The sequence below is a fragment of the Eptatretus burgeri genome, chromosome 4, assembly GCF_056783735.1.
Source record: "Eptatretus burgeri isolate ZD-2024b chromosome 4, Ebu_testis_v1, whole genome shotgun sequence".
Classification (NCBI taxonomy): Eukaryota; Metazoa; Chordata; class Myxini; order Myxiniformes; family Myxinidae; genus Eptatretus; species Eptatretus burgeri.
Genome location: NC_140964.1, coordinates 72813014 through 72828013, shown reverse-complemented (window position 1 = coordinate 72828013; position 15000 = coordinate 72813014). Strand labels below are relative to the sequence as shown.

Here is a 15000-nt window from a genome sequence, read left to right as displayed (position 1 = left end):
TCTCAACCCTATCCCACCCCTCTCCCTCTCCTCTCCCTCCCCTCTCCCTCCCCTCTCCTCTCCCTCCCCTCTCCCCTTCCACCCCGCCTCCTCCCACTTCCCCACCATTCCCCCTCTGTTAAGGGGAACTATTAAGGACTGACGGTTTAGTTTTAAATTTAAAACTGTTTCCCCATGGGGTGGCATGTACGAATCAGATTCGGAGTGAGCCGATCAGAGAGGTGCAAAGGTTGCTGCTTTGCCAGGTAGACAGCGTGGGTTTTAAATGCTCCCATCTGGTTTTATATAGAACCCGGCAGTTAAAAAGAAAATGTTGTTGTTTGGGTGCATTTCATCGTCCGTCCCTTCCACACCGCACATGCTGCCTTCCCTTCCCCTTCCATCACGCTACTTTCCTCTCCTGTTGCGCTGCCTTCCTTTCCCCTCCCCTCATTCCACCTTCCCCTCCCCTCATGCCACCTTCCCTTCCCCTACCACCTTCCCTTCCCTTCACACCGCATTATCTTCCCCTCATGCTGCCTTACCTTCCCTTGTGCTCATACTGCCTTCCCTCCACCTCCTCATATGCTTACCTCCTCCCAAACGTACTCCCCCCTCCTCCTCACCCCCCCCCCAGAGTGTATCGTGATGTTTTGTGAGGCGTCATTCTCCCCACCCACCCCTTCCTCGCTCTTCCTCCCCTTCCAAGCTCCCCCCAGCTCCCCCACCCCTCCTCCCTCCTCGCTCTCCCCCTTCATAGTCTCATCAGCGAAGCGATGGGTTGCATTTGCCAGTACATAATATGTAAATGGCCCTGAGTGATTTGGAAAATTAATATAAGGATTAAAATGAATAAACTTGTAAATGGGAGCTTGATACTTATTGTAATCCCTGAACTCTTCAATTGCAAACACAAAAGGCATGTTAAACATATGAGAACAATGCAATACGTCCAAAACATGAAACGGCAGCATTTATTACTTACTGACGTTTAATTTAACTTTTAAGTGCAATTCCATTTATTTATTGGTCATCGTCCTAATACAAAATATTCTCGACAATAATGAATTCTATATTCACCTGTCTGTTGCAACATATGTTAGAACGCACTCCGACAGCAACAGGGTAGGAAGGCTAAAATCGAGCCCGAGTTCGCTCAAGAGCTTTTCCAGGTCTTGCAGCTGGCTGAGATCCATTCCAAGCAGCTTGTAGTCCATAGTCTGCAGGCACACTGAGAAAAGTACAGTACATAGAGTAGCCCATAATGTAAAGTCAATTTATTCTACTTCACAAAGGCAATGGTCGTGTATGATACAGATTATTCAACCTCAAAAGGGGGAAAAAATATTTAAAAAAGAACTTGTCGTTTACTTTCACGACAAACCCAGAAGCTGCTTGGTGGGCCAAAGTCAAATGTATCGAGGAGCTTGGTTTTGAAACGATCGACGGCAACAAAGCCAAGTCCGGAACAGTTTACTTAACTTTGGAAGCAGGATACTCGGAGATGAGAGAAAAGGCTGCCAAAGCAGGAAAATGGAAATTGGAAAATATTTGATATAAAATGCCGATTACCCACCAAAACGTTGTGTCAAAGAAAGATTGCTTTGTAAGGCCAAGCTTAAACAGCGGGACAATTCAACTGAGCCAGCCACGAGTTCCAGCTTCCTGCGAATCACGGCAGGGAAATCCACTTCGAACATGGTGACACCACTCAGCAGCCCCTCGGCCTTGAGACGGAAATAAGTCGAGTCAAAGCCGGCACCTAGAGACAGGATCTGAATGGACATAGACAAAGTGTTCACGCATTAAACTTGTGCTACAAACAGTGACACAAAGACAACTTCCTTAGTTACTTTCATAATTTATGTTATACTTTGTAACTTATCAGGTTTTTGAAAATAACAACACACACACAAATTATGCTTTGTGAACAAGTCATCAAGGTGGGTCAAAGTAATGAAAATACAGGTTTGTCCTTTGGTGTTATCCTTCGTGAAGACTACGCAAGTTATCGCCAGCATCGTGAAAAAAATTTACAAATTCCTGCTCTTGCTTGCTTAATTGAACATCAGGCTGAGCCAGTCAGTTCGTGAAAGTCTTGGGCAAAAAAAACCTTTCCCCGGCCAACCCCACAACGTGGGAATAATTGTTATCATTAAAGACTCATCACATGGTCTTCCAAATTAAATCTCAATCAGCAATGAAGATGGTGCAAGGTTGAATTTCATCGGCAATGATTATTGCTGATAATTTCCGAAAGTGTTGAATTTTCTATATCAATTTAAGCTTCATTATTAATCTGAGACATCATAAAGGATATGCAAAGAACTGTTTGATATATATATATATATATATATATATATATATATATATATATATATATATATATATATATATATATATATATATATATATATATATATATATATATATAGACCCCTCAGCCCATACTCGGGCCGAAGAAGCTGCATAAAGCAACCCAAGGAGACGTACACAAGGTAAGCGCTACGCTGTTTCGAAAACGCTATATCTATAAATATAAGTATAGATATCGATGTAGATATCGATTTTGGTGAAGATCCGGATCTCGATACGAGAGTTATTTAATTTTTTACGTGCTTCTTCATCATTGAGAGATAGGGCCAAAAACGATAGGGTACTGCATAGCATGAGAGTTCAAAAATCTATTGGGCCAGATATGTTCTCATGGATCAGGCATTATGTGGCGGAGGTATGCACTCTACCGAGTGCCCTTCTCGTTTGTTTTTGTATGAGTGTATGTGTCTGTGAGTATGTGTGTCTGTGAGTATGTGTGTCTGTGAGTGTATGAGTGTGCATATGTTTGTTGTTTGTTTGTATGTATGAGTGTGTGTGTTTTTGCTTATGTGGGTGTGTGTGTGCTTGTTTTTATTTATTTATTTAATTTTTTAGTGTGTGTGTGTGTGATAGAATTGTAGGAACAGTTGTATGTGAAAAAAACGAGATGTGTGTGTGTGTGTGTGTGTGTGTGTGTGTGTGTGTGTTCATAAAGCATAACATTCTCTCTTCATTCCCCTCCCCCCAGCACGCTCTCTCCCTCTGCCTGTCCCATCGTCTCTCCACCCCCTCCTAACATCATGCAGCACCTTCCTTCTACACACCTGTGTGTGCGTGTCTTTCTGTGTCTCTGTCTCCGGACGTGTTCAGAAGTCTCCGGACTGGGGATATCTCCATATGGACCCTTCCCTCACATTGCCTTCCCCTCCCCACCCCTCCTCACTCTCCCACTTCTCCTTTTCTCCCCTCCCCACCCCTTTCCCTCAGTATTCCCGTCAGCAAAGCAATTGGTCGTATTTGCTCGCATATACTGAATATATATATATATATATATATATATATATATATATATATATATATATATATATATATATATATATATATATATATATATATATATATATATATATATATATATATACACACACACACATATATTCACGAGTTCGGACGGGCTAGCCAAAATATAACACTGAACAACAAAAATTTTTTACTGGAGATGTGTAAAGTGATTTAGACTAATTTGGGTACGCTGATTTCAAAAATCATAACCGTTTTGCTGTATCACGTCAGGATTTTCAGTAACAGAAATATTCCCATTGCCTAGAAGTCAGGATTTCAATGAAATTTACAAAAATTCATTTATTCATTTATTTCATCATGAATGCTTCAAAGTTATAGAAATTACAGAAAAACTCCACTAGAATGTAATTAAAAATGCTTTAGGCATTTGGCTTTGCGTTTGTGCTGCTCTGTGTCAGTTTCACGATGCAGGAACCAGCAGAAATCGCCCATCATGTTCGGGTTGTGCCGCCCTTGGTAACGCGTCTCCATGAGTGAAATCTCTTGGTGGAATCGCTCGCCGTGCTCGTCCGAGACTGCTCCCAAGTTGTCAGGGAAGAAGTTCAGGTGCTGGTGTAGGAAATGGATTTTCAGGGACATCCTGGAGCCAAGTTTCCTGAAGGACTCCAGCAGCTGCTGCACTATTTCTTCATAGTTGTCCGCGCGCTCATTCCCCAAGAAGTTGTCCGTCACAGCTTTGAAGCTCCTCCACGCTGCCAGCTCTTTGGGGTTTAGAGTTGTCGGAAAAGTTTCGTCCTTCATAATCTGTCGGATTTGCGGTCCAACAAAGACACCAGCCTTGATCTTGGCCTCCGACAAGGTGTTGCCAAACTTTTCCTTGAGGTATAAAAACCCACGCCCATTCTGATCCATTGCCCGTACAAAACTTTTCATCAAGCCGAGCTTTATGTGGCGTGGTGGAAGGAAAACCTTGGCTGGGTCGACAAGGGCGACATGCTTCACGTTGTTTCGACCAGGTACATGCTCTTTTCGCTCTTCCCAATCTTTCTTCGTCCAGTGATTCTTGTCGTCTCTGCTATCCCAGAGACAAAGGAAGCACATGTATTTCGTGTAGCCTGACTGCAGCCCGAACAACAGCGCCACCACTTTCAAGTCTCCGCAGATGTGCCAGTTGAAGTCATTGTACTTGATGGAATCAAGCAGCTGCCGCATAGTCTCATAGGTCTCTGTCATGCCGAACGCGTGAGCCAGTGGGACTGATGGTTTCTCGTTGCCATTGTGGAGCAAAACAGCCTTCAAGCTGTTCTTCCCCGAGTCGATGAAGAGGCGCCAGTCTGCAGGATCGTGATCACACCCAAGTTCTTTCAACAGACCGTTGATGTCACTGCAGAATGTCATCGTGTCTTCCATCTCAAAGAACTCAGCCATGTCTCTGTGACGTGCTCTGAACAAGGATATCTTGGTGTTAGGTTCAAGTAGATTCCACTGCTGCAGCCTTGATCCAAGCAGCTCTGCCTTCGCCTTTGACAGCGAGAGATCTCTTACAAGATCATTTAAGTCTCCCTGGTTCAGAAGGTGTGATTCTTGAGTGTCGGGTTCAAAAGGTTCATCATCACCATCCTCTTCACCACTGCTTACAGCTATGTTCTGATAAGCTGGAGGTGTTGGAACGGGGTTCTCGTCATCATGAGGCACAGGTTTACGAGCAGAGACGCAGTCAGCGTACTTGATGTGACCTTTATTCTTCTTGTTGAAGCCGGCGATGCTTGTGCAGCAGAAATAACAATCATCATGATGATTCTGCAGCTCACGCCATATCATGGGCACCGCAAATGGCATGCTCGCGCGCTTGCCCACCGACCACTGAGTCAAGGTTGTGTGACAGCTTGTGCAGCAGATGTGTGGTGCCCAGCTCTGTTCTTGGTCCCCCACCTTACACCCGAAGTAGTGAAAGTAGGCGGCCTTCATTTTCACTGCTGTAGATATACTTCGCTGTTGATCTTTTTTGGTATACCGACCACAGACATAACAGAAGTTGTCAGGATGATTGGTACAGGAACGCCTACTCATCTTTATCTGAAAGAAAGAAATATAACACAAGTTAACAACAATTGTACGAAATAGACATGTTAAAGACATATGTAAATTTCATTGAAATCCTGACTTCTAGGCAATGGGAATATTTCTGTTCCTGAAAATCCTGACGTGATACAGCAAAACGGTTATGATTTTTGAAATCAGCGTACCCAAATTAGTCTTAATCACTTTACACATCTCCAGTAAAAAAAATTTTTTGAAATTTGTTGTTCAGTGTAATCGATTCATGTCCACACACTGTGCTCACACCCTATACCCTACATTATTTATGATCATCACCGCTTGCAATGTTCTTTACCGAAGCAAGTCTACATCATCCCGTACGTCTGAATTCCATTGGTCAGGGTGGTGAGAAAATACTTGTGGTGAAAACATGTTACGGGTTGGGCTGTATAAAGGAGACATGTGGCAAGTGCAATGAGGAATAGGTGGGTGTAGTGGTGAGAAATTGATAAAACAATAGTGTTCATACAGAGTGCAGAGCCATCAGTGATACGAGTCAGGCTTAGAATGGTCCAGTGCTGGCTCGGCAAACGTATGAACGAGTTCTCATTTTGACTTCGGTGGTGCCAGCTTCAACGCGGGTGGTACAGGGTACGCACCATTGAGTTCCTCTCCTACCCTGCCCTCTTAACGAGCAACCACTGCCTGCTAAGTTCACCACGATTTTGAACTGCCATTTCTCCTTTGGGTATTTCCCAGCTTGTTTTTTTCAACCCAGTTTGAGCTTCTTTTGTCCTTTTGCTTCATGCGATTGCTCATCTGCCCTTTGGTTGTATGGGCCCCAAGGCTAAAGGGAGAATTATGATACAATTCTCAAGTACATGTTGTCTGGCCCAAGTACATGCACACACAACATACCACAATATTTTTCTCATTCAGCATAATTTCAACCGTATCGACTGACAGAGCTCTGCATAAAACTTATTGTGGGTGTATGTGTATCATAAAGAAAAGTTATATAAAACTTGTCGATGGATAAAATCTCAACCTGTCGGGGAGATTTGTCTTCAGTGACAGCCAGAAAACTCCTGATGACCGCGTCCACAGCCTTTGATCTCACGTAGTATCCCCTGCATAGAGCATCAATAATGCTTGTTACACAAAAAAAAAAACAGACAATGCAGTCAGCTTCATATATATTGACAATGGTCTGAAATGCTCATGAAGGAGCTGGTGCACAAAGTGTATGCAGAACAAGGACATTAAGAGACATCAGTGTACATTTTACATGAATTATGAGGGCATCAGGAGACAGTAGCCTTCACCTGCTCCTCCTTCATGTGCACGCTGTGGCTGCGAGCAGCATCGTCGGCCAGGGGCAAGGCTGCGCCGCTGATGCGATGCCACTGTTACCAGCACACTGGCATGAATTTTGCCAACCTCAGAAGGATGACGGACTGAGTCCACCCTACCTGGTGTTAAACAGCCCGACAGGGGCTGTTTAACACCAGACTGGTCAATGATAATTGACCGAGAAACACCGTCCCACGGCAATGCTGCACGATGCGGTGCTGTGCTCAGCAAGGAAGATCAAGAGCAAAAAGAACAGAAGCCATACAGCCCACTCGAGCTTACCTGTTGATGAGGGGAGCCCGTCGGCAAGCCTTGCCGGCAAAATACTGCACAAAACTGTCAGGGAAATAGCCGAGAGCTGCCATGGAGGCCTTGCTCAGCACACTGCTGTCGTTCGTTCCCTGCACCTGCATATGGCACGAGACAAAGTGCTTTGCACTCTCATTTCAAAACGTGGTTATGAAAGCAGACAATATTCGTGTAAGTAGAATATGTTTGTACTATTTTGTGTTATGGATGTTATCAAAAAAAAGGGAACCTTGGCAATTTTATACTATCCAGGAATGCATTGTATCCCAACAACAGCTCAGGTGGATTCTGTTGCCAATAAGCTTGCCACCGCTTGCCAAGCCAGCCGTTCCTTATCAACCCCATTTTGATGGAGCGCTTAAGCCGCTTGGCGAGCGCTTTCCAAGCTGATAGGTTATGGAACACTCAGGCTGAACGAGGGAATCCATTTATTTCTTTTAAAATTAGTCATGAGAAATCCAATCGAACTCTCATTAATTTGTGGGTTGTGTTTTGTTTTTTTACATCGCGTAAGTTTTCCTTTCGTTGCCTCAATTGTCTCCAAATGTTTTATACCACTGGCGTTGTTATAGGCGGTGTATGCGTAACGCATGGTCATTGTATATTGAAGATGTACCAATTAATCAGATATTCGTCGTTTCGCATTCGAGAGCTGTATTAAATTACAAAGACATCCTTCCATCCAAAAAAAACCCCTTCAGCTCTCACCGCAGCTTCAGCAGATCTTGTCTTTGACCGACGGTCTTTTCTCGATCCGCTTTGTTTTGGATCCGAAATAATTTTCCTCATGGCTTTGGACATTATAGGTTATTAGCGCAATTCAACCATTAATTATATCGCGAGTCAGGAGTAAGTATGTTTACGCTTCGCGAGCTAACATATACATATACATATACATATATATATATATATACATATACATATATACGTATATATATATTCAGAGACACAGATACAGTACAGTATTTAACTTGCAACAAGCAACGTCGGGAATTCGGATTGTACTTCCGGGTCATTGTTGTTGTTGTTGTATTTTTGTTTAAAACGTCTTATTCCTAATATTACTGACACGAGGACAAAGAACAACAAAATATCGCTCGGATCCGATGTGAAGTGGGTCACACGATTAAAAATAATTTCGAACACCGGAAGTAGGCGTTGCATATACGTCACATCCTGTGACGCCGAGCTCGTGACGTCTTCAATGGAAGAGACGACGAGGCTTGGGAAAGTCTTCAAAATGATTTTGTGTCTCCGTGCTCTGTCCTTAAAAAAATAAAAAAAATAATAAACGAAGCAGCACGTACTATTTAAAGGCTTTGGTATGATTCGGTGGGGGATTCGAATTGCTGACTTGATCCAGATCCAGATCGGACACACTAAACTCCTCAAGACTAAACCATGAAGCCACCGAGTCTGATTCTCCGCTGTGCCCTCGTGGTTCCTTATCAAATGACTGTGCTGGAATATTCCGACGTGGTAGCGCTTGTCCAGTACACAACATTTAGCTACCAGGTGGCCAGGTGACATATTTAACAAGGAAATGGCTTATCTGGTGGTGTTGTTGTCGCCAGGGACGGATTAAGGGTTCCTTGGGCCCCGAGCAGGTAACCCAACCATCCTTCTACTCCTACTCATACTACCATTCCCATCCCGAAGTGATGGGCATCAATGAGATGGGTCACAATGCACGTGATGTTAAGGATGCATCAGGTCATGGTGAAAAGACAGCGTCGTCTTTGTTTTCATCAATCGATCATCATCGATGCTGATCTTTGTTAGGCCGTTGGCTCCACGGTTAAGGTGACTGTCCTAAGATGTTAAGGTCTTGAGTTCGAGCCTCTGTGTTCTCGTTTAAACAACACCAGGTGGAGTTGACTCAGCCTGTCATCCTTCCATGGTCAGCAAAATGAGTACCGGCTGACTGGCAACAGGGGCACTGCATCAGCAGCACAACTACGCTTCCAGAAAAAAAATGATGCAACCGGCATGCTACATTCGAAACAACAGCATCAACTATATCTCACGACACCAATTACCATTCCAAACAAGCTCAAATGAGCTATGATCCTCGTCCTCTTAATGATGACGTCATAAAAACGAATATGACGTCATCGTGATGTATCCAGGTTTGCGATAAATTCTCTGTGCTAATGCCGGGCTTGATTCCCGCAAACAGAATTCAAACAGCTTGCCTAGTTTCGGAGATAATGGTATAGGCGATTTCCATTAGCGGCGATATTATGACGTCAACTTTTTTTCTCGGAAGAATTTCCAAAATCGGAGATGGTTACTGCCTGCGCGTGGGCTTTCTGCATATACATGGCAAGTTTCACGAAGATCCTTTGAAAACTCTGGGTTGTGAAACAAAAAATGTCAAAAAATAGGAATGACGTCATAAAAATTCATATGACGTCATAGTGATGCATCATATGTGCGGTACTTCATCTCTGCTAATGCCCTGTTCAATTACCACAAACAAAATTCAAAAATCCTGCCTAGTTTCAGAGATAATTTTTTTAGGCGATTTCCATTTGCGGAGATCTTTTGACGTCACAACTTTTTTCTTGGAGGAATTTTCAAAATCGGAGATGGTTACTGTCTGCGCAGGGTATTTTTACATGTATATGCCAAGTTTCAGGAAGTTTCGATGAAAACTGTAGGCTGTGAAACAAAAAAGTCCACAAGAAGAAGATGAAGAACAACAACGTGAGTGAGACTTGAGCAAAATGCAAAATGCTCGCCATTGACTGTTCGGCTGAGTCATGAAGTGTGTAGGTTTCTGAGGAGGGAAGAAGAGCGTGCCTTGCGTCTCATCACGCGGCCGCAGAAATCGTCTCGTCATATGGTGGAGGAGGAAGGTGGGCGATCGTTGTGAACGGACCTGGTACGAGAGAGGAATGGTCGGCGTATTTGCTCGTGAAAATAAGCTGCACGGCGGTTTCTGAGCCCTGGCGTTGAATACCACCACACGGATACCTCACGTACGTTTCCCGCCCAGAGAGTGGCTTGGCGTCATTTTTGAGTGCGGTTTCCCGCTCAGGATGAGGCGGTTCGATCATCAAGTCCTAAAAGACCATCTGTGGACAAAGCCAATTTCCAGAATAAAGAGGGGGATTTTTGTTTTGTTTTATCTTTCCCCTTTGTCCGTTTTTGTAACTGTGTGCAGAGGCGCCTCGACTTTAGGATGTAAATTACCTCATGTTTCATTACCTCATACAGTGATTTATTCCTGTTACGAATACTTGATTTATGTTCATTAAACCCTTATTTGTTTAAGGTTGCTTGTGTCTGTCTATTCATTGTGGGTTCGAGTATAAACCCTTGTCCTCCGTCCTGGCGAACACGTCTGGTACGTGCTGTTCCCCTACCCCTGCCCCTACACCCCCCTACCCATCGATTACATTGGGACCATACTCTGTGCAGAGCGTTGGTGCTGCCTAAGCAGTCTCCTTGGCTGTTGGGCACAATTCTTGATGGGTCGCCACTCCAACACAGGATACCATCAAGCTGGCACTCATTTTGACGACCTCAGAAGGATGACAAGCTGCGTCAACCCCACCTGGTATTAATTCATTATTCGAGTGGGATTTGAACTCAGGACCCTAGGATCCCAAGCCCACCACCCCAACCATTAAGCCAACAACAGGTACAACCCCCTTCAGCTATAATGTTCCTTACTTTTACTTGTCTAATTACAGGTATTGGTTCATGAGTCAGGAAGTGACCACTATATTCGTTATGGGTGTGCCTGTCTGTCTGTCCATCTGTCTGTCTGTCTATCCCAAGCATAGCTTCGTGGGTTTTGATCCGATACTGATAAAATTTGGGTGGGAGGTTTATATCATGATCTCGTTGTGTTTTCCTGAGAATGGGCGTGGTGCGCCCATTATGGGCGGAGCCACTCCCAAAAAACATGTGTTTTTAGGGGGTCGCCGATTTCAATTTGCATATTCTCTGAGGGGGTTTGTCGAATCTGGCAGGGGTTTCGGTATTTGGTTAGTCCAATGGCACCTGCATAGCTCCACTGAGCTCGATTTTTAATTTTCGTCCCAAGGTCAAAGCCACAAGGTCAAGGTCACAAGGTCACAAACTTAGAAAATTGCGAATTTTGACATAAAAATCATACAACTGCCCAAACTTTGAGAGCTAGGATGACAATATTTTTTATGCATAATATTGAGGTCATTCCCCACCTAAAGTCTTGAAACCATTTTGCTCTATCTCGAACACCTTGCCCATGGTGCCCCCTTCAAGTTTGTTTTTACGCTGATTTCATCAAAGTATGGATAATCCGAGGAGTGCGAAATGCCATATAGTCTAGATGACGTTATATTGTTCCTGGAATGTTCCAGAGGAAGTTTTGCACCAAAGGTCATAATCCTTGACCTTTGACCTTTAAAGTTCACAAAGGTCAAATTTTCAAAGTTGTGGGAATCGAACCGGGTTTTCGACCTTCTTCGCCGAACTAACTCCATTAAGCTATAACACGTATCCTGCTTCCTTATTTTAATGTCCACAACATTGTTTTGTGACCTTTAAAAGTTATACAAAGGTCAAATTTTTTAAGTTGTTGAACAAAACCGGGTTTTCGACATTTTGCAGCTAATAAACCTGTCACTCGTACCACATTATGTTGATAATTTTTATAACTTGGTCAAACATGATCACATTGTCTCATCCTTGACTTCTGAAACAATCTACATCGTCAAATACCGCTCGTGAACCATCGTCGTCTTCAGACTTGTTACTATTATTTTCATACATAATTTATCTTGTTTCAGGCTTTCTCCCTTATTTTCTGTCTTGGTAGCGCTTATCTTTAAAATGTTCTGCCTTGTCCACTGTAGTTCTAACTATGTACTTGCAGAGAGGAGGAAGTCGAGCGACATTAAAAAGGAAACTGGTGGCTGCCTGAGCTTTCCTGTGCTCTGAGTGCATGCCAGTAAAGCCATTCGACCACTACTACTACTACTACTACTACTACTACTACTACTACTACTACTACTACTACTACTACTACTACTACTACTACTACTACTACTACTACTACTACTACTACTACTATTTTACAGCCCCACTTAATTGCCACTTTAAAATGTGACGTCAGCAGGGGAAAGATTTTGGCCCAACCTGCTGAACAGGCCTGACATTCAACTGAAGGTGATTTGGGCAGGTATTCGTAATTTGTTCCGGGTGCTGGCGATAACTCACCTCTTTGTGAAAGACTCCGTGGAATCGTTTACATCTCCCAACCAATGCTAGCAGATGGGACAGCCGGCTTAACGTCAATATGAGGGACAGTGCACTTTGTGATGCCACACCATACCTGCAAAGAATAAACCACACAATTTACAGTCAGGTCAGCAATCAAATCCAGACTAGACAGGTCAAAGGGAAATGCACAACCTCTGCACCAGCCTGTCAGACTTCATTTAACATGAGGACAAAGTTGGCAATTTCCATCAAACCCCTGTCACCTGCCAAATCAGAACATTGTGTTTGAGGAACTAGAAACACCCACTCCCTTTCGGAGCAGCCTGGAGGGTGGAGGGGATAGTGTGGGAGGTGGGGCAAATATATTTTGTGCTATGGCTAGTAATTTCTCCCTGTCTGCAGCAGGGGTCAGTAAACCACTTGCACTGTGGAACATGCACAGGTGAAAATTGTCAGTCATATCCCCCTCCCCCGTAAGAGTGGGGGAGGGGGTGCTGTGCCCATAACGTGACCCTGGTTACCACCAACAGGTATGCCAAATTTGGTGGAGATTAGTTTATCCATGTCTTTTTCTATGATTTTCAGATGTGCACACGTACAGAGAATCGCGTTGTTTTATGTATGTAGTCAGATAAGATGAATGGGAATTGGACAAAGCGCTCGTTTTATCAAGTCATTTGGCAATTTAATCATGGAACGTTATTAAACAAGCCACTAATTGTGCTCTTGGCAAAGGTCATGGATGAAACAGACGACGTCATCGCATGCAAAGGGGAGTCCAGACGATCATGGTTCTGGTTTTCAAAAATTACGGATCGAGTCACCATGACGATGGACCCGACGCCCTTTGTGACATTGTTCTCTGCTTATTGATATTTATTGTACCAAGCTGTTTGCTTAATGGTTTGGGTTGGTGGGCTTGAGATCCTTGGATCCTGAGTTCAAATCTCACTTGGCTGTTAAATTAATACCAGGTGGGGTTGACTCTGCCTGTCATCCTTCCGAGGTTGGGAAAATGAGTGCCAGCTTGCTGCTATCCAGTGTCGGAGTGGTGACCTGTCCAGGATTGTACCCAATAGCCAAGGAGACTGCTCTGGCAGCACCAACGCTCTGCACAGAGTATGGTCCCATTGGATGGATGGATGGACGGATGGACGGATGAACGGATGGACGGATGTTTATTTGCTTCCCATTTGTGGTAAATTGCATCAGATGTCCTGATGCACGACCTTCCCAAAAGTCTTCGGACAGCAAACTTATTGAGCTCAAACAATTAATCTTGATTACAATGGAGTTTTAGTACCTGCTGCACAGCTTTACACATCATATGCTGCTTTGCATTGTGGGAAAACTTGTAGGTACAGGTTTGGAAGGGTTAATTTATTGGATTCGAAAGTTTCGCGGATTTCCGTCATATTCGGCTTTCCCAAGTCAACTGTCGTTCGTATCCCGAGGAAACGGAACACGACAGGTAGAGTTTTAACGACATGTTCAAACTAATATGAGCAGGTTATGGCATATTATGCCAAACTGAGCTGGAGTAACCTTAAAGATGTGCAGGGATTGGCACAATATTACTATATATATATATATATATATATATATATATATATATATATATATATATATATATATATATATATATATATATATATATATATATATATATATATATATATATAACTGCAATTGGTTGGATTTCCGATCAGAAGAAGGTGATTCACATGTAACATGCAAGCTACATGGCTCAACTTGTTCATCGCACAGAAGCGAGAGCATGCTGCCCTGACTGCAACCACACTCGAAGATAGCAAGCAGTGTAACTTGCTTTCAAGAAGCGTCCGATAGGACCAGACCACTTGATATTCACACTTCAAGCAGGAAACTCGAATTTGTTCATGGTGCTGGCGACGGTTCACCTACTTTTGGCGAACAACATCGTGGGATCTTTGACGTTCACCAAGTAATGCCAGCAGATGGGACATCCGGCTTTCGTGCATCCGAGGGATGGCACACACATTGATGAATCACCCTGCCTGCAGACTGTGAGACACCAGGGTGACAATTTATAGCTGGGCTGAGATTCGAACCCAAGCTGGAGTGTGTATCCCATACCTCGAGGCTATCCTGCCAGCCTGATCACAAAGTGTTCCTCCTGAGAGAGTACGAACTGTACTTGTTTATAGGTGGACCAACACCTTATTCAAATGGGATAAACGGGTGTGAATGAATGTTTAAACTTCACGTCCCGCTACTTATCCTGGCCAGAGGAGAGCGTCCGTTTGTCTGTCCGTTTGTGCATTTGGGTCCGTTTGTCTGTCTGTTTGTTTGTTTGTTTGTCCTCACAGAACATGAATGTTTTTCTCTGCAACCGCTTGTCGGATTGAGACGACATTTTCATCGGAGGAGCAACTACTCATGCAGCATGTTTTAATGATAATTATGACGTCATCGGTCACGTGACGTGGCAGCCGTGTTGGAAAACAAGCTCAAATGAACTAATATCCTCGTCCTCTTAATGATGACGTCATAAAACGAATATGACGTCATTGTGATATATCAGGTTTGCGATAAATTATAATTATCTGTGAAAATGCCCGGCTTGATTCCCGCAAACAGAATCAAACGGCTTGCCTAGTTTCGGAGATAATGGTATAGGCGATTTCCATTAGCGGCGATATTATGACGTTAACTTTTTTCTCGGAAGAATATCCAAAATCGGAGATGGTTACTGCCTGCGCGTGGGCTTTCTGCATATACATG

General features: G+C 43.6%; 1 protein-coding gene across 1 annotated transcript in view; it reads right to left on the bottom strand.

The window, feature by feature from the left end:
* LCMT2 (leucine carboxyl methyltransferase 2) overlaps positions 1 to 15000 on the bottom strand; it is a 55697-nt gene that overhangs the window by 30415 nt on the left and 10282 nt on the right. The window contains exons 2-6 of the mRNA XM_085876549.1: positions 12235 to 12349; positions 6994 to 7118; positions 6407 to 6488; positions 1556 to 1754; positions 1060 to 1210 (exon numbers count right to left, since the gene is read on the bottom strand). Coding sequence (XP_085732675.1) covers positions 1060 to 1210; positions 1556 to 1754; positions 6407 to 6488; positions 6994 to 7118; positions 12235 to 12349 — 672 coding nt within the window. The remainder of the gene's footprint in view (positions 1 to 1059; positions 1211 to 1555; positions 1755 to 6406; positions 6489 to 6993; positions 7119 to 12234; positions 12350 to 15000) is intronic.